The 20,101-nt window shown below is 52.3% G+C and overlaps 1 protein-coding gene across 1 annotated transcript in view; it reads left to right on the plus strand.

Moving 5' to 3' along the window:
- SDK1 (sidekick cell adhesion molecule 1) overlaps positions 1–20,101 on the plus strand; it is a 531,480-nt gene that overhangs the window by 312,010 nt on the left and 199,369 nt on the right. Inside the window, exons 10-14 of the mRNA XM_042922245.1 lie at positions 916–1,032; positions 2,554–2,721; positions 4,587–4,689; positions 7,038–7,214; positions 16,688–16,824. Of these exons, the coding sequence (XP_042778179.1) occupies positions 916–1,032; positions 2,554–2,721; positions 4,587–4,689; positions 7,038–7,214; positions 16,688–16,824 (702 nt within the window). The remainder of the gene's footprint in view (positions 1–915; positions 1,033–2,553; positions 2,722–4,586; positions 4,690–7,037; positions 7,215–16,687; positions 16,825–20,101) is intronic.

Consider the following 20,101-nt stretch of genomic DNA (forward strand, 5'->3'; position numbering starts at 1 on the left):
GCAGGGAGTGGTGGGGTATCCTTCACAGCTCCCAAAGGGCACCCAAGGCTGGGTGTAGAGCGGCCAGCGCAGGGAGGAGCGGAAGGCTTGGGCCCAGGTAGGAGGCCGCTGCACTGTCCAGGTGGTGGCCCCACAGGTGCAAGGAAGCAGAGGGCTCTAGGCTACGCTTTGGGGACGGCACCCATGGCACCTATGAGGCTCGTAGGGACTCCCGCCTGGGGGAAGGCGGGCCGGCAGCAGCATCCGCTTCTCCCGGGAACCCCAGCCCAGGCTCCTGTGGGGCCCTCCCAGGGTTTGGGACACACAGATCCCTGCTCTTCGGCGGTTTCCAGTTTAATCATTCTCCAAGTGGTACACAGTCAGGTGAGCCCTCGCTGAAGCCGGCCTGAGCCGCCCTGGCTGTCTCGGTCCGATTCCCGGCTCCTGAGAGCTGGAGACCCGTGCCGGCCCCCCAGCAGTTGGGCCCACAACACTTCCTGGAAATCCTTTACCGAAGGGCTTCAAATCTGATTATTTAGTGAAAGTGTCATCTTGTGGTTAATATTTAATGGTCAAAAATTAGCTTTTTCTATTTTTTAAAGAGTAACGAAGTCAAGCTTGTTAGATTTATCTAAATAAATGTCTTTCGTCTCATTACCGTTCTTCTGAAACAGCCCTTCCTGGGCCCCGGCACTTTGCCACCACGTGTCCGTTCCATCACGGACTGGGTTTCTCTCTGGGTTGTAAACACAGATCGGCAGCTCCTGAGGGACAAGTAACTGAAGGTTATAGTCACTGCTGAAAGGTTTTCATCTTTTGTCGCTGCAGTTCTGTGTGATTAGTCCTGTAAAAGTCCATACGGGCTACCCCCAGCAGGCGGGTCTGGGCTCGTCCGGGGGGCGCACCCTGAGAATGTCACTGTTCGCTCCCGCTTAGATGTCGCCCCGGCGTTCACACAGCTGCCAGTGGACACCACGGTCACCGACGGGATGACAGCCACTCTGAGGTGCGAGGTGTCCGGGGCGCCCAAGCCCGCCATCACTTGGAGGAGAGGTGGGTAGCCTGCGCGGCCCCCACAGCCTGGCCACCGTGGGAAAGGAGCCCCTGGGCCAAGGCTCGTGTTCTCAGCCCCCTACCCCCACCGCCTGCCTTCAGTCAGTAAGGATGAGTAGCCGTCTGCCGAGCACCTGCTGGGTGCGGGTGCCGGGTGGGTAAGAAGGACAGTCCCCTGTAAGCTTCACAGAGCTCACGTCTCGAAGAGCAAACAGACTTTTTTCAAAATGTGTGAATATCGCTGTGTTCTGCCTAAGCCCTTCATAGGCCACCTTAGGCATGTGAGGGGCTGCCTGAAATATAGGTACTGGATCTGGAGAAGTGCTTCCAGGACTCAGTTTCTCCATTTATGAAGTGAAGGCAATATTCGAAATGAAGAATAATACCCTTGTTTCTTTAAGAAAGAAAGGTGCCTAGGATGCACGCCTGAAACTAACAGGATATGGACGCCATTTGTACCCGGTTTTACAAAAGGCAGAGAGGGACGCCTCAGTGGTTCAGTCACTTAAGCATCTCACTCTTGATTTCGACTCAAGTCATGATCTCACCGTTTGCGGGATCGAGCCCCATGTTGGGCTCTGCGCTGACAGCATGGAGTCTGCTTGGGATTCTCTCTCCCTCTCTCTCTCTCCCCCTCCCCTGTGCATTCTCTCTCTCTCTCCCTCTCTCTCTCAAAATAAACACAAACATTTAAAAAAAAAAAAAGCAGAGAAACCAAAGACTGGATTCTGCCAAGGTTCAAAGTCTGAAGCATTCATGGACAGCAAGACTCAGAAGGACCTTCCAAGATCCCTTCCCTGTGTGTAACTTAGCAGAGTGACATCAAAGGCAGACACTTTACTAAAGTAGAAAAGCGGAGAGAGGGAAAGATGGTTCTAGCACAGGCTCATCTGACACGTAACCCTCTCCATTCTACCTGTTTTCAGTCCCCATGAGGAGGGGCATCACGTCATGGGCTTTCTCTGTGGTTCCCAGGCCCTTCCACACGAAGGCACACATGTCTCTCAGTGAACAGCACACACGATCCATTCTTAACAAATATATGCTGAATTGTGTGGGTTCACACAAATGAGCTGGTCACGCTAGGAGGGCCCTCCTCTGGGTGAACCACGTAGAGGCTTCTCACCTCTCCCAGCATGTGACTCCTGCACCCAGACCAGAGCTGTTAAACGTGCAGGTCAGTAAGCAAGAGGGGGTTCTTCTCTTTTATGTATACATTTTTTCTCCCAATTTAGAATGTATGATAGCTTTGTATAGAAAATCTGCAGATGTATACAGGTATAAAGAAAAGTCAGAGTCAGTCACCAAAGATAACAGTCGCATACATACATGGACGTAACTGGTTTAACCCATTTTCTCAGTATTGCACAATTAAGATTTTCTTGGTCTCGTCATCCTAAATAACGCGAAAGGAAACTGCTTTGGTTATTTTTGCACATACGGTTTCCACCTTACTATGATTATTTCAAGTTATTTTCTTGGTTTTGGTGCTAACATTCCCGTTTCTCTACTTTTCTTCAGGAAAACATATTTTGGCCAGTGGCTCTGTGCGCATTCCTAGGTTTATGCTTCTGGAATCCGGGGGTCTGCAGATAACCCCCGTCTTCATCCAGGATGCTGGCAACTACACCTGCTATGCCACCAACACGGAGGGGTCCCTGAGCGCGTCTGCAGCACTGACTGTGTGGAGTAAGGACCACAGGCCGCGTGGAACCTTCTGTTCATCATGGCTTAATCATCATGTCAGCTGTGCTTAGGGGATGTCAATACGCCCTTGGACTCTCTAATTTAATCAAAAGATAATGATTATTTTTACAACTAATTTATAGAAATCTGTTGAGTAATTAATTTTTCAGTTTCTAAAAGAATAATTAGAAAATGTATTCAAAGATTTAATGGGACATTTCAGGAGAGATTAAAGATTGACTTTTTAAAGTCAGTGGAGTAGGAAATATTAGCCCAAACTAGCCCGAACAACAAAACTGATAGGTTGGTTAATTTTATAAGCATTGTGTAAGAATTAACAGTTAAGAGTCAAGAGATAACATTTTATAGAAAGTATGTTTTTTCTGTAGTATCATTATAACCAACTAAAACACTCTTAGTATATTAAACGTGAGTGTTTTTTATATCTTAGGAGTGAATTGAAAATTTTTGATTTCTCCAGCTTTTTTTCTTTATCTGTAACACAGCTTTCTGAACTGGAGAATGATTTGTTTTCCAGACATAAGGATTCATTACCAAGTATCTCTGCCCCACCTTTAACTTCACTTGCCGGTGTACTTTTTCATCTCTGCTTCATCCATAATCTATAGGACTAAAAAAAAAAAATCGTTCAAAAAAGCAAAAGATAGTGCTCACTGATCTTTGTAAAGCTTATCTCTATGAAGAGAGAAAAATTTAACTGGCATCAGTGACTCATTTGTTCAAACACCGTCCTTAAAGAGAACCTGAACTATCGTGCTTTATTTCATGTCCGTTTGGTTCTCTCTGGTACAGTTTGTGTCCACTTTGAGAAATGACCCCTTCTAATTTATTTAGGTGTTATAAAAACACCAGGACTTTTAAAGAGGCACGAATTCGAATTCCCCCAATATTCTCCGGTACCAAAAAAGAGGTCTTGTCCCATCTCGTGGTCCACTCCGTTGACCATTTCTGATTTGTCATGTGTCCCTAACATGTGAAGCTGACATTTAACAGCTTGTGAAGAACTATGTCTGTGTCTCTGTAGGTCACCCTCCAGAAAGTTCTGTAGATCTGCTAAGATTCAAAACCTCGCAACACTAGAGTGATGGGTGTGCCCTCGGGGGGGCCTGCAGAGCACATCCCACCCTTTACCTACTCTGTTCTGTGCGGTTGCGGGGGATTCCGCCCACCCCCTTCCGCAGACACCCAGTTTAAAGCTCAGGTCTTTCCGGGACACCGCGCTCCAGGCGGTCAGGCTGGGCCCCGACCTAGTCTTAGGACTCCCATGTTCTGGGCTCTGTTCCTTGGGGCCAGAGCAGGGTCCACCTCACAGGTGCACGGTGGGGGGGTTCACCGGCCACAGGGCTGTCGCCGGGCCTTTCTCGGCCAGCCACTGCACTTCTGAGCGCCACTCTCTAGTCCTGGAAGCTGGGAGTGGTGCTGTCGCAGACCCCACGAGGTTGTGTGAGCATTAAATAGAACAATACAAATGGAAGCACTTTGCAAAGTCATGACGTGCTGTGCAGACAGCAGAAATGACCAGAATGTTAATAATCTTGGGAAAGAACCACGGTTTTAACCTAAGACCGCAGAACCTAATGAACATTTGCATACGGTCTGCGTTCTCGTTGTCCTCAGGAGGGTTGAGAGGCTGGGGAGCGGCCCCAGAGGGGAGGGGAGGCCTGACTGCCCTGGCCGCGCTGTGGAGAGCCTGCTTCCAATTCCCTGAGTGCTTTCATTTACGTTCGTTTTGCCAAGATCAGAGAAAACTTGGAGGCTTTTATGTTAGGTGACCAATTCATTCCCCCCTGAGGGAGGGAAGTCTCAAGCATGTAATTCTGTCTGAGTTGTGACTTGTGTTTTCCCAGATCGTACGTCCATCGTTAACCCTCCCGAGGACCGCGTGGTGATTAAGGGGACCACGGCCACTCTGCACTGCGGAGCCACTCATGACCCCCGGATCACTCTCCGGTCAGTTCAGTCACTCACAGCGTTTGGGGCTCATTCATGTTCTGGGAGCTTAGGAGATGAAGTTGAGATGCGAAGGGAGAATTTGGGCAACTTTGATTTCAGCCACAGATCCCTGATTACGGCATCACGCGGTCTTGGGCTCCATCATTAATCACACAAATCCCATTTTCCACTCCAGCCTTATGTATTATTTACAGTGAGCTATGTTCCACTCCGTGGCTTCAGTACAGCTTTTCATGATTTTTCTGCCAAGGTTAATACACTATCTGTAAAACGTACTTGTCAGGGGCTGATACTTAATGAGAGAAAAATCCGGACAGATCGAGTAGGATTTCAGCAGCGTTTATGCTGGGCTGTGTAAGACTTGAGAGGGGTTCCCTCTGCTCTAGGTTGGTTTCATGGTGAGATGGGGAGTAAGGCAGGCCTGTACCCAGAGGAAAGGCGGCCACGGTCACCTCGTGCATGTAGAGGAAAATGCGCGTAAACACCGGAACTAGATACCTTGAAGCCTCACTGAAGGGATTGTAATATCCCGTCTTTGTCCGAGTTCAGGCAGGAGGGTAATGATGAAACCTGTGCCCCTCTGGGGAAATGCAGGGCAGCAGACACAGGTGACTGGGTGGTGAGCTTCTTCCCAAAGAGCTGCCACCTTCAGAATAGTTTTTAATTTTCAGAACCAGCCCCGAAAATAAATCTAGAGAGAATGATACGGTCATCCTAGAATTTTCAGTCTGGCCTTAGCCCAGCCAGAAGGCACACATTTAGCCAAATGGATAGACTCAACATGCCTTCCTTCCTTCTTGAACACCTCACTGTGAGCAGAGGGAGGGGCCTGCTGCCACATACATTTTTTTTTTTAATGTTTATTTTTGAGAGAGAGAGAGCATGAGCGGGGAAGGGGCAGAGAGAGAGGGAGACACAGAATGGCAAGTGGGCTCTAGGCTCTGAGCCATTAGCACAGAGCTTGATGTGGGGCTCGAACCCATGAACCGTGAGATCATAACCTGAGCCGAAGTCAGACGCTTAATGGACTGAGCCACCCAGGCGCCCCTGCCGCACACGTTATTAACTGGATTCAGAGACTGAGCTGTTTGCTTACTCTTCTTGAGCAGACGTTTGGCAGATCGTGAGTTTCTGTACTTTCACCTGGCTCTCTCGAGTTCCCGAGAGCTCAAAAACCAAGTTTGGTTTAGTTGCAAGAATGCCAAAAGGAAAACCCACCAACAAAAACTAACGGGCCAAAGATTACCGAGAGAGTCCATGGAGGCCGTCTTAAAGATGTTGCCTGCAAAAGAGCACATTCATTTCTAAATGGTTTGGGAGTAGGATTCCAGAGGAGGGAGAAGGACAAGCTGGTTTTCTGCAACTGTAAGAGCTCACCCGGAATCCCTCTGGACCTTTGCAGTTTTCCCGTAGCTTTTTATGTGTGAGTAAACAGAACTGGAGCCTCCTTCCGGAGGGGTTTTAGATGGCTCACTCTTGGGGCACTGCTCGTCCCAGGGTTCCTCTGCCCTGAGAGCACCGCCCCTAAGGGATGATCTCAGCTGAACGTCATACCCCAGAGCGAACGATTTATTCATTTCCTTCTTGGGGGACTACGTCTGTTCTGTCTCAGGGTAACTTCAGATAAGCAGTTTATTAATGTCTATGCTCTGTGCATATTAAACCTTTAAAGAGCTGGGTACATTTTGCAAACCCGAGCACATTATTTTGGAAAGGAAAGCCAGTTATGTCCCGCTGTCCAGCAGTAAGTGGTGACCCCTGACCACTGACACCAAAGGCCGGCCAGGCTCTTAATTGATTCTACATTTGAAAAGAAAAATGTGCTAAAATTGTCATAACTAAAGAATTAAATGAGAAAGAGGTGCAGTTTTAAGAAAACAAGTTTATGGGGTGTGATCTTTTTCCAGGAGTTGGGTAATTCCACTCTGAGGAGTTCTGGGACGGTCATTGCCCCTTATCCAGGCAGCACCCCTGTCCTCCAGGAACATTCCTGGGCAAAGTGCGAGGTACAGTGTTAGTAAGTGACATGTGTGATCATGACACTGTACAGACTTCCCGTCTCGAAACCCAAAGGCCAGTTCGGTGTTCTCAGTGATCTTCACAGACCCATTTTTAACTTCAGCATCTGTTTTTGTCTCGTGGCCAAGATATTTGGTTGCTTTTCTTTATTCTTTCTTTTAGATATATTCACATGTCATGAAATTCACCCATCTAAAGAGCACACAGTTCAGTGGCTTCTGGTTCATTCACAAGGCCATCGGTCGCTCACGGCCCCGATCCTAACCCTCTGGCTTGATCCTAACTGGAGAGCTTTCCTAACTCACGACTCCCTGCTTGGCCCACAGCTACGTGTGGAAGAAGGACAATGCAATCATCACCCCATCTGGCAGTTCCAGGATCGTGGTGGAGAAGGACGGGTCCCTTGTCATTAGCCAGACGTGGTCGGGTGACATCGGAGACTACACCTGTGAAATCCTCTCGGAAGGGGGGAATGACTCCAGGACGGCCCGGCTGGAGGTGATGTGAGTGTTGCCGCCGTGGAGCGTTAACCACCTCCTGATTGCTTGCAGCGCTGTGGTCAGCCATCCCGAGTCCAAGTGGCTATTTTTAGCACGTGTGATGCCACTTGGGTCCCCAAGCCAGCCGTCAGGGGCCATGGCCTCATGCCTCACAGGCATACAGACTTACTTACGGGTTTTGTTGGAACCTGGAAATGAAAACGTTCCACTCTTGGTTCAGATGGTTTGGTACTTGGTTTTCACCCTCCTATTATTACCTTATCTCCCCCGTTGGCACCATATCATCCATTTACCGCAGCGCCCGTAAGCAACAGCCCACTTTGCCACGTGACGCCCGCAGAACTCGGTGAGGAATGTCAGGCCAGCCCACTGAGGCCAGACCGTTCGGTGACAGCCAGGTATGTGGCGCACTGAGGTCAGCACCACCTGCCTGTCTGTGGTAAACAGCTGCTTTCCATGAAGTCTTTGGAAATCCTGGAAATGGCAAGCAGCTGATCGAGACCTCCTGGGCGTCCCGAGGGCCCAGGAGGGAAACCACTGCCTTCCTCCATCTCTGGGCCTCTTTATGCAGCTCCTCTCTGTTCCCCGGCAGGGGCTAAAGAGCCTGCTGACAAATTTCCTTTTCCTAATATGTAGTTATTTGTTCTGTTCTTTAAGAATGGTGCCTCCCAGACAGTCCCTGAGCACAGCCATACCAAAGTAAGATCTGCAAACAAAGCAGCAGGGCAGGGGCTCCAGGGGCGCAGGCCAGCAGCCCTGGCTAACGTGGGCCGTGCGAGGCCATTAGAAAAGGCCGTTTCAGAGGTTTTTCTTACTGGTGTCTGCCCACCTCAGTCCAGGAAGGAGTCTATAGACAGAAGCCACTCCCTGAACGTACAACATGAACAGTCTGCATACAGAGCCAAGCCTCCAGCCGAGGGGGTTCACGGGAGAAGGATACTTGCTAAGGGCTCAGCACATGGGCTCCTGGGTGTGTTGCACACACGTGTGAACACGTGAACAGATGGCAGCTGGCCTAGCTCTGTTTCTGGGATTCCATGGGTTAATGGTGTTTAGCATCTGGTCCAGAAGAGCCTTGAATTGTGCCTCCAGTACCCGGAAAGGCCTGTTTTCCTGCCTAGTTGGCATCTGCAGGGCGACTCCTTGTTCTCGTTCATACGGTCGGTCACCTGCTGGGAGTGAAGGTCATCCCGGTTAGTCACCAGACAACAGGTGCCCCCAGCCCCCGGGTGGGCAGGATGTCTGCGGGGGTCAGGTGCTGTGGCCCTGCAGCTTTGTGAGTGTGCGTGAAGTGCCAGGTGTCCCCGCCCCACCCTTAGCCGCTGGACCTGCCAGCCCTGGGCCCTTTCTGCCCTCCTGGGCTCACCTGGTCCTCCACCCAGGGCCTCAGGCTGCTGCGGCCGTGTTTTCTACCATCGCCGTCTGAAGGACCCCTGCCTCTTTTAGGGCTCAGCCACAGGGTCACCCCTGCGTGGGGACCCCAGGGTGCCTCACGGCTTCCCAGCATTTGCTTGGACCTTCTGTCATAGCACTGATCGCATGGGCTGCAAGTGCCCGTGTTCACTGGGCCTGTGCACCGGAAGAGCCTGTTTTCACGATGCTTTCACTGCTGAAGCAAAAACACCCGGATGGCAGGCCTTGCATTTTGAGTGGCTCACGATGCTTTGGGACACCACAGGGGCTCCGACGTCCGTGTCGGGTGGTCCACGCATGCATGAACGAATAAATGTGTGTAGGTTACCAGCCACCGGCGGGGCTCCTCCCGATTGGGCCCTCCCTCCGATGCTCACATGCCCGGGGCTTCTCCCTCCGAGCACACAGGCTCATGTTCCACTGCGGGGAGCCAGCCCAGCGCCCAAATCCCCTGTCGGATCTGGGCTTGTGTCCTTCCTCCTTCCATCATGTTGGGAATTGTTTTTTTTTTTAATTTTGACAATATTGGGAGTACACATCCGGCACATTCACACGATCCACTGTGCTATTCACATTTTTAAAGCTACCTATGAGAGCTCTTAGATCATCCGTCATTGGTAACAAATAAATGAGTGTTAGCATTTCATAAGGACTCTGTCAGCAGAAGCCAAAATTGCATGCTTCCAATGCAGGGCATGCTTTTTATTCTGCACTACCTCTATGGTCTACTGATTTACATATCTTCCCTTCTATTTGCTTATTTGATTTCCTCTGAGTAAAATACATTTTTCAGCAAATGTTGCCATATCTATAAAATAATAGGCTTTCTGTAATGGTAAGACACCTCATCTCTAAATATAGAAATATTTGCAGATTTGTGATTCAAACCAATTGAGGTACAGCGGGTTACAGAACTGATTTGGAAGACAGCGGTTCCTTATGAATTGTGAGTGTAATAAACACTCCACTCTTGCAAATCTGAATGAATTGAGGAAGTTGTAGGTTATAGCCTGGTCTGTCTTTAGACCCAGATAGGTCTTAACTGTACGACATCAGTAATGACAATAGTAATGATAATAGTCGTAACTCACGATTGAGGGGCATTTTGTGCTTCTCGGAGAACTTTCAAATCAAGCTCGGTAACATTTCTGTGATTTACTCTGATGACAAAAAAAAAAAAAAAAGAAGAGGAAAGAAAAAAAAATCTCATACTGCAGAAGTGACTGAGAGGTACTTACAGCTAAATAGTGTCCTTCAAAAGAGGCTGAAAGCCTGCTTCCCCTGCCTCCCCACTTGAGTTAAAAGCTACTTAGTTAAATATAGAAATTAGCAGCATCAGAAGTGGGCTTTTCAGAAGCAGACCATCCGTTGGTTTGCTCTCAGTGTGTGTGTGTTGCGTGTTCTAGCTCCATCCTCTGTGCCAGCCTGGTTGGACTCCTGGCCCGTCACGCCCAGGACAATGCCGGAGAAGTCGCGGTCCTGGCAGGGCTACAGGTACCTCTTGAGGTGCCCTCCACCAGCCGGGCCGGACTGGACCCCCTTCTCCAGCTCTTCCCGACTTGGGGCAGCTTAGCCCACTTCTCAGCCTTGGTTTTCTCAACTGCAAGATGGGCACGTTATCATTACCTTAGAAGGCCACTGTGAGGTTTGAACGAACCAGTGCTTATACCACCCTGGCCTGGAACCCAGCTCACCCAGTCATGGCTCCTGTTCCTTGCTCATGTCCCACAAGAAGCACCATTGCTCCTTCACCAAAGCTTCCTCCCACACCCGGGCTCAGGAAGCTTCTCTTCTATCCTGCTTTATTTTTGACCATGTTCCGTGACCCTCGGACACACTAGGTATGTCTGTTTGCCGTTGAGCTCTCGATGCCTGGAATGGTGCCCGGTACATAAATGTCCAGTAACTGTCAGAGTGAGCCTCACCCCCCGCCCTCACGAGGCTGAACTGGGCTTGCGTACTGGGGATCACAGAGGAGGAGTAATTTCTGAGGGGTCTGCCTTCATCGCCTCCCCGAGAGGAGAGGCTCCCACAAATCCACGTGGTCCCGGGTTGTGCCCTATAAATTAACCGTCCACAGGGCATCACGAAACGGCCAGTCCCCGACTGGTCGGTTGGGCGTGCCTCTCCTGCTGGTTAGCTAGTTCCTCTCGGGAAGGAGCTGGTTTGGGACGCCCCACATCCCAGAACACCTTGCTGCGTCGAACACACCAGGGGAACTAGGCTCCTGGGCTTTATGGGTTGAGTGATTATTAATCATTTAAAGACCCAATTAGCTTTGCATCTTTCCTTCCGAGATCAGAGACTAATTCTTAGGAGTCTGGAGTACAGAGAAAACTTAATTTATGGAGCCGACTGCAAGACTTGGACCCTGAGGCAGGGAAGATATTTCTCTTAGTAAAGCCAACCCTCACAAAGCCATCATAAGGAGTGAACAATTTAACACCATTTCTCGAGAGTTGCCAGGCCCCCCCGTCGTCTTCACCCTCAGAGTGAAGTCGTAGAAGCTGGGTTTGACCAGGTCATCATTTGTGCGTTAAAGGGGCTGTGCTTCCGTATAGAAAAATACTTACCTGAGCCTCTGCTGCACAGCAGGCCGGCTACAGCCACAGTTTTGCCAATTGCTTTCGGTCGTTCTCGAAGCTGTTTTCCCCAAACACACCTGGCTTAATCCCCTTTCCCTACGGTCCCCGTGTCTCGTTGTTAGTGTCTGATAGTCTTGTGGTGTAACTGGCTTGACAGGGGTTCCCCGCCACCCCCAAGTTCTCTTTAAATCACAAAGTGACTCGGCACCGGCCTCATTTCTATTGTTCGCAGATTTCTTTCATTTGTCACCCTGTCTGCAGATCCCTGTCTGTGAGTTGCTCTGCTGATCATTTATCTCCTTTCAAAGTTGGCAGAGAAACGCCAAGACACGGTCTATTTCTATTAGATCAGATTCTCTGAAATGGACTCAGAATATATTAAAGCCTCATTTATCGGTTATTGATGGTCAGGCAAGTATTGCGCAAAGCTTAATTTTCCCGATAACCAAAACTTACCATTTAAAGAAACCGTTTACGTCTTCAATGTATATTATAAAGTTCTTTGCATTGGGAAACAGGTAACATTGAACACAAGAGATATCACAGAGGGGATTTTCCTATAGGACAGAGGCTGGAACTAGGAAAGGTCTAAATTTCCTTCTGACTCTGAGCTCTGCGGTGTGTAAAACATCACGTTCAGCATTGGGCCACCATCTTGGATGTGACCATGAGCCCATGGAGAGGACTGTGGGGCAGCGGTGGACGAGGGCTCATTATTTCTTGATGATGAGTCACATCATGTCTTTGGGCACCGCTGGGCTTTAGGTCCCTGTTCCTACACTAAATGTCGCAAAGCTACGTTGCCTTTACATTTCCAAGGTCTTCTCATTGTCGCCTCCGTCTCAGGCACCTGGCTGCCATTTTGCTGTTCAGGGTGCCTACTTCTAGAAGACCTTAGGGCCTTCTTGTAGGGGGCTTTTGATCAGCTGGGAAGAAGGAAATCACAAACCCCTCTTAGGAGAATCACATGCCGAGTGAGAATCAGCAAGCTCTGAGGGGCAGACAGAGGGACTGTGGTGAGAACCCTCCACAGAGAAGTTCTCAAGTTCCTCGAACAGGAAGTGGCTGTGAGTAGTAGTCAACCCTCCACCCCCCAGAACAGAAGCTATCTGGTCACCGGTCAGATTGGTCCTCTCTTGGTCCTCCTTTTAGGCTAAGAGAAGCATGATCTGACATCGAGTGCGAGAAGCCCCATATTTTCCCAGCTGTGGGAGAGCTGTACTTTTAGAATTTAGGATTCGATCCTGCACAGCCACTTAAGGCCCCCAGACGACGTGCGTGGGGACACAGGAGTTTCTCAGGGGCCACAGGCTGAACGAGAGCAGACTCTTCACAGCCTCGGGTCCACAATGGCCAGTCTTGTCCCCAGCCTGCCGTGTGCCCCCACCTCTCGCTCCCCGGATCTCCTCTTGGAGTCCGGATGTATATGTCGGCCATGGATGCTGGCTCCTTAACCTCTAGCCCAGCTTTTGTCTCCCAGTCTGTCCCCTCTCCTGACTGCCTCCTGTGTCTCTCTGACACTTTCCAGTGAGTCGCCCTTGGGGTCCCAGTTGTAGCCCTGGAAAGTCAGCGTTACACAGATAGCCCAGAAATTTTGAAAACGGGTGTCTCTTACTTGCCTTCCTCCGTGACTCAGTGCAAACCCTGTGTTCCCGCCGCTGCTCCAAACCTCCCCCTAGTCTTACCTGCGCCTTCAGCAGCCCCTTCCCCTTCCTGTCCTCCCTGCCCAAGGGAGCCTTCCCTCCTCCTCCGCTCACCCACACCCGTCCCAGCCATGCGACCCCCACCTCCTCCACAGACGGCCCTTCCTGCAGCCCCGCCCTGCATTCCGCCCACCGTTATTTCCAGAACCATCCACGGCTCCTGACCTGCGATGCCTTGCCTCGTCTCAGCCTGTATACGGGCCTCGTGCTCCTCCTCAGCATCTCAGCTCTGGGAGAGCAGGACTGTGACAGCCTCTCCCTCCGTGTCCCTACACTCCACATACGGCCCCAGGCTTGGGGAGTGTTCATTTGTTAACCCATCCACTCCTGTATCGGTTGATCCATCCGTCTGCCCCACATTTTACTGCGTGCCCACTCTATGCCAGCATTGGCGACGCCAAGGTCAAGGAAAAAAGGCAGAGAAGGGAGAAGAGAAATCTTCCTTCCCTGGAGAAGGGAGGCAGATCCATAATCAAGCAGGATGCGGTAGGGTTCCTGCTCCCGTAGGGCTTCAAGATGTTTCCTGAACTGAAAAATCTGTAGATTGCAGTGAGATAGAAGTGGTTGGTTCTGCTCAAGAATTAGTCGTGGGTGAGAGGGAAGCCGAGCCTCGGAGGCTGAGATGGATTTTCTGATTGGCGCGACTCTCCCATCAACGGGACGTCCCGTGTGAGTGCACGCAGGTCACGGGGTGGCTGGACTCGGGGAGCCACAAGGCCTTCGCTGTGGCTGGAAGCGTGACGCTCAGGAGAGCAGCCAGTGTGGGCTAGAGGCTGAGCTGTGTAGCAGGGAGTCGTCGCGGGCGCAGCGGGGAGCACGTGGCAGGACCCCGTACAGCGGCAGCAGGCAGGGCGGGCGGGAGGACCGTGTGGCGCGGCCCTTGGGACAGCTTGTGTCGGGTGGGCTGAAGCTGGTCAGTGGCGACAAAGCAGACGGGTTGGCGTTACGGGCGTTTCTAAGGAGGGTAGGTAGGACGTGGTGACTACTTAGAGGCGCGTGTGTGTGAAGGGGGGACGGTGGTGGGAGTGGAGATTCTGCAGTGTAACCACCGACCCAAAGAAGGGCCCACACCCCAGTTTCGGTGAGGAGAATGATCCGTGCCTGTCAACCCCCAGAGAGAATCCCTCTGCAGCGTGTCACTGGAAGTGCCTCCTGCCCGCTGTAAGATGCCGCCCAGGGCCTCCCGGGACCTCTTCTCCGTCCCCCCGGCCCCTTCAGGCTCTCGCGGGGGCTGCGTCTGCCTCCAGGGCCTCGGGGCCGCCCGCACGTCTCCCGACTTGGCCGTGAGTCGGTGGTGGGGGGCCTCGGGCCCGTGTGGGGCAGCGTCCGCACGTGAACAACGGTCCCGGGCACCAACCCGCCCTGTCAGTCCTCTGAGTTAGTGCTGGTCACGTCAGCAAGCCTCCCGGCTTGGGCACGTCTTTGCAGTGCGGTCCTGACACCGACTCCCCGGAGGTGAAGGGCACCGTGCGCCACCGCAGACACCAGCCGCAGCTCCGCGGCCCCCGGGCCGCCTATGGTTCTGGCCGACCCCCTAGCATTTGAAGCTTCCCGCCACCCCAGCAGGATGGATGATTCCCGAGAACAACCCACAGAACTCGGTTAAGTGCCTGATTTCGGTCTTATTATAGAGGATAAAATCCGGACCAGACGTACAAAGAGAAGCAAGGGCAGGGTCTGGGAGGGTCCCAAACACAAAGCTTCCACACGTGTCCGATTCCCGACCAGGAAGCTCAGCTGAGCTGGGTGTCCATAGTTTGGCTGGGGCGTCATTATCACTGGCTCGGGCCCCTGCTCCCGCCCCTCCATTTCCAGGAGATCAGAAGGTCTGGCTGATCTCACTGGCTCGACGCCCCAGCCCTCTAACCACACGGCTGGTCTCTCCAGCAGGCGAGCCCCCTCCTGGAACTCTACAGGGCCCCTCCCCCCCCCCCGCCACGAGTGACGCTGTTGGCAAAACACAGGTGTGGCCTGACGGGCCCACCATGAACAGCTAAGGCAGCCCCTCAGGAAATTCCAAGGGCACCCCAGTGCCCCTTAGAAGTTCCACCCCTGGGAGCTGGGGCAAAGACCAGACCGATTCTTTATGATACCACGGTCTTATTTGGAATACTTACCCAAGTTTATCTCAATTTGTTTTCAGGTTGGGACGATTTCAACAACTGTGGTTTGGTTTGAGAACAACCCAATTCCAGTAGGAAAATGGGGCACAGGGAAAGGAGAAATATTTTTTCCTGGCATGTCCTTCATAGGCATCTTCACTGGGAATTTAAGGAAGAATCAGTTACTGGAGAGCTCAACAGAAATAAAAGCTCCCTTTCTGATTTAAAACCCAATCCACAACTAAAGAGAAAACAAGCCAACATTTCAGGCTCAAGTTGATTCTTTATTGTACTAATTTAAAGTCTCCGTCTACACTGGAAATATTAATTTGTTTATTAACGGTGTGCCTGGGTTAGAGAGAGCTGTGTTTCTTAGGTAGCTGCACACACATAACAGCTTAATAAATTTCAAAGTGTAATGAGTATGCTTTTTAAATTAAAAATAGCAAGTATAATTATGGCTCTTTGTGCTGACCTATGTGGGTCAGCAGTAATTGATGTCTCAGAGAGACCATAGACTAGCTAGTGGGTGAAACGGGTCCACATGGCACCCCTCTCCCAGTACCACCTGAGGACGTTTATAGAGAAAGCTGTTCCCGACGGCCACGAAACAGGGTGCTGCTCCCAGATTTGTGAGACATGAAGGGTAAGCACCAGACTAGGGCTGCTTAGGATGGTGTGATTGCAGGGGCGCCTGGGCGGCTCCGTCAGTTAAGCATCCGGCTCTCAATTTTGGCTCAGGTCATGGTCTCATTGTTCGTGAGTTCGATCCCCACCTTGGGCTCTGTGCTGCCGGCATGGAGACTGCTTGGGATTCTCTCTCCCAGTCTCTCTCTGCCCCTCCTGCACTTATTCTCTTGAAGGAAGGAAGGAAGGAAGGAAGGAAGGAAGGAAGGAAGGAAGGAAGGAAGGAAGGAAGGAAGGAAAAGAAAGAAAGGGATTGTATGGTTGCAGACTGAGGAGAAACCATACAATTGGACTTTGAAGCTTTGTCACCAGTAAATCCCAGTAAAGACCTTTTCTATTAGTAAACCCCTTTCTGTATTTATTTGCTTCAACTGTGTTTCCATTCTACAGCCCTGCTGATGTTCTGTTTACTATTTCCATGGGGTTTTCGAGTTTTCTCCACATTCCCCTGAGTTCTTCCCCTGAACCCCGTTATCTCGCAGAAGACAGAATGAAGCCACAACGTCATGTGGTCAAAGAAGAGGCAGCCACTGTCTGGGGATACCTGTGGACATTCTGGCAAATGAGCCCAAGGGACTAGGGTCCAGAATTTCCCAAGTTAAATCTTATTTCCTAGGCCCTTTCCTCTTTCTGTGGCTCTCCGCCTTCCCATTAACAGCTTCGGGTTGTAAGAACAAATTGCTGAGTGAGTTTTCTCAATTAAATACTATATTGTGTAAAACTTGGCACTCCCTCCCCATCTAATCCCAAAGCCATCATCCCTTTAATCTCTACCAGAAGGATTTAATCAAATATCTTTGGCGAAACAACCACGTTGTTAATGGAGAAGGTTTTCGGGTGGAGAGGTGGTCAGAATTTGTGTCCGGGGCATAGTTTACGTTTCCGTTTTCAAAACATTCCCCACCGGGACTGTGCGATGTGAGAACCAGGCTAACCATCGATTCTGATGTGCACCCTTTTTTTCTTCCTGTTCCTTTGCGCCCAAGTGAACTGCCTCATTCACCTCAGAACCTCCTGGCCAGCCTGAACTCTTCCCACAGCCACGCCGTGACGCTCTCGTGGGTTCGACCCTTTGACGGAAACAGCCCAGTCCTCTACTACATCGTGGAGCTGTCTGAAAACAGTAAGTGCTGAAGCAGAGTTGTTGCCGTGGACGGATTTCTCTCCGCGCACTCAGTGTCCTTGACCTGTACTTCTGGCACAGACCCCAAACCAGTAGAAATATGTGATGATGCTTTACGGAGTTCCAAATGAAAAACCCCACTCTGGCTTTTGGGAAAGATACAGGGTGCCGTGGGAGGCTGGGAGGGACGAGAAGGAAGCACAGGGAGCCTCCCGTGAGAGCCCGGATCTGGGCCTGAGCCCCACAGGGAGGCTGTGCGCACACCCGTTGGGACCGTCCCAAGGGTGAACTTGGACGCGGGGGAATAGGGCCGCCCCCTGGGGCTGCTTGGGAGCCAGCAACAGCACTAGTTAGCATTTCTGCCTGTCTCCTCTGGCTCGGACTCGGACGAAGTATTCTCTGGGCCTTCCCCTTCTCCCTTCCCCCACGCCTTGGCCTCTGCCAGCAGGAGCTGGCTTTGCTCCCCGCCCTGCCACCATTCTCCCCTCCTATCTGTGGGCCAGCGGCTCCTCTCCTGCCCCCTCCACTCTCTTCTCGGGAAGTCAGGGCAACCCTGTGATTCCAAGGGGCGTCTTTTCCTTGACATCTGGGTTCTCCAGCATCCTAATCCTCCAGAGTCACGCTCAGGGCCCCGTTCCTCCATGTCTCTGTCCAGTGGTCTCCCACACTCCTCCAGAGTGAATTCAACTCCTTTGAACCCTGACCATCCTCAGTGCCTTGGTGCGGCCTTTCTAATCTCCATTCCAGCCCCAAGGCCTCCTTGGTGAAGAACGCCACGAATGGCCCTGGGCCCCTTTCTCCTCACCTGACCCCACGCCCACATCCGCGCTCTGCGTTCTCGGACACAGCTCTGCAGGGCCCGGTCTCTGTCACCAGGACAGCCTCCAACTGGTGCCCCTGCCTCTACTCTTCTCTTCCAAAGCATTCTTACCCAGGCAGGGACACTGATCTTCTTAACATCTCCCCCCGCCCCCACAGGGCTTAGAAGGAAACCTTCCTCGGAGCCTGAGCACTGTCACCTACCTCCCCCTTCCCACTCTGCTCTGTGCCCGGCATGTGCCAGGCACGCTGGTTTCACGGGCTGCCCGCGTGGCCCCGTTTCCCTCGTCTGGAATGCTCACGGGGCTGGACCGTCACCCTTCACTGTCACCTCCTCAAAGACGCTTTCCAGCACACTGGCTCAGTGTAAGCTTTCACCATCCAAGCTAGCGTCCTCCCTCGGCCGTTATTCCAAACTCCTCCCGGGCCTCCCCCAGCGAGGAGCTAGCCAGACCACAAGGAGCTGGACTCCTGTGATGGTCAACATCACGGGGCCCTTGGCTTGTCTCATCGCGACATTGTCATTCTAATTGGGTCCCTGTTCCAGGACAGCTGGGAATGGTTCTCTCTCGGGGTGCCCTCTGCCGAAACCTGAGTCAGCCTGGCCAAAGTCCACATGGCTCGCTGGCCCGCTCAGTTCTGCAGGCAGAGACGTCCTACGGTCTCGGTGACCGCTTTTCCTAGGCGCTCACCAGCTCGCACGCTCTTCTGTAATTGCTGACTTAACTCACCGAGCTTCTGCTAATTATCTGTTGTACTTCTCCTCCGTCCTGATGCTGTATCCTCCTTCAGATCATCACGTGCCCATGCCCCATCAGGCACTGGTTGATGCTCCTTTCACAGCTCAGGGGCCCGACGTGCAGAGTAAGTCACTGGCCGGAAGTCACACGGCTAGTGGTGGCCGAGGGCGGGACTCCACCCAGGCTGTTTGCCTCCGGAGGCCCTGCTCTTAATGAGTATCAGGCATCTACAAAGAAGTCTCACGGGGCAGACACTTCTCTCTCGCACCTCGGCGGCAAATGACGGAGGTGAAGGCGTTGGTGGCCTTGGGTTCTGGTCTGTGTAGAGATTAAAGGGAGCCGCTGCGTGAACCTGCCCGTACTTGCGTTGGGCACCTCCCAAACCAGTCCATGGAGGGATGTCCCAGAAGGGGTATTTTAGTCCCAACTCCTCCGTTTCTAAATTTACACCCTTGGCGACGACGGCCTCCGTTTCAAGCACCATCTGAGGCCGAGGTGCCCGATGCCCAGGCCCTGCTTCCCCTTGCCGGAGGCTTCTCTGATGGCCGGTGTGGTCTCTTCCTTCCCATCGGGGGTCAGGGTGTGAATGGGGACCTGTCTATACACCGCTGTCCGCTCAGAGAGGGGAGTCCTTGGCATTATTTATTAAAAACACCTGAGAAGGTAAGGTTTTCCTCAGGGTGTCCTGGTCACGCAACCTGTGAGAAGCGTGGGGCCAGACGATGGTCTGCGTGGAGAGAGTGAGACAGGAGCAGAGACCAGGCCCGGGCGTCCTTCGTGTCTGTGTCCTGGGTCCCTAACACTCGGTAGGCACTCAGCAGGTGAACTGACTCGGGTCTCTCCGGTAGCGCCCCCTGTGGTGGACTCAGGTTACAGTCCTAGACCCCCTCCTGAAAGTCAGGTGCTCGACCATCCTCGATTTACTAAAATAAGACACTGCCTCAAAATGCCCACACCAGCTGTTTTCTCATCAAACTGCGGGAGCTCTTGGCTCTGCCAGTCGGGCGTCTTGCTCGAATCGGGCACGGGCTTCACACGCAGTCATTCATTCCACCCATCTGTCCATTCACGCCACACGAGGTCCTCGTCGGGCACCTGCTTCACGCGGAGTGCTCTGCCGCGGGCCGGGATGCGGAGCCGAGATGCGGAGCCGAGGTGACCAGTCCCCGCTGGTTAACGGCAAGGGGAAGGTCAGGCTCGTCACCGCGTCCTGCCCCATAACGAGCTCTCACCGAGGTACGCGCCGGTGCTGGGGGAGTGCAAGGTCAATCAGAGAGCCTCCAAAGGGAACAGGCCTCGACACTTGGGCCAGGCAGAGGACAGGGGCAGCATCAGCCCCAAAGCGTGAGGCTCAAGGCACGTTCAGAGGCAGCCAGCTTCGCAGGGACTACGGCAGGGGGGTTGGGCCGGAAGGTCACCGGGTCGTGCGAGAGCATCTGCCGGGGTGGGGGGGGGGGGGGAACTCTTCCTCCGTCTTCGTGTCCCAGCTCAAATATGGCTTTCCTCTAAACCTCTCCTTGACCCACAGCCCCTTCGTGCCCAGACCGAAAGTCCCCACAGCACTCCATGTATTCCCCTTGACTATTTAGTCCCACATGTAATAGCTACTGGTCTGCAGGTGTGCCTTCTGGCAAGACTGAACCCCTTAAGGGCAGGCTGGGCCCAATACTCCTTGTACCCATGATGGCCAACAGAGAGCCTGGCTCAGACGGGATGAC

Source organism: Panthera leo, chromosome E3 (assembly GCF_018350215.1).
Source record: "Panthera leo isolate Ple1 chromosome E3, P.leo_Ple1_pat1.1, whole genome shotgun sequence".
In the NCBI taxonomy this organism is placed as follows: Eukaryota; Metazoa; Chordata; class Mammalia; order Carnivora; family Felidae; genus Panthera; species Panthera leo.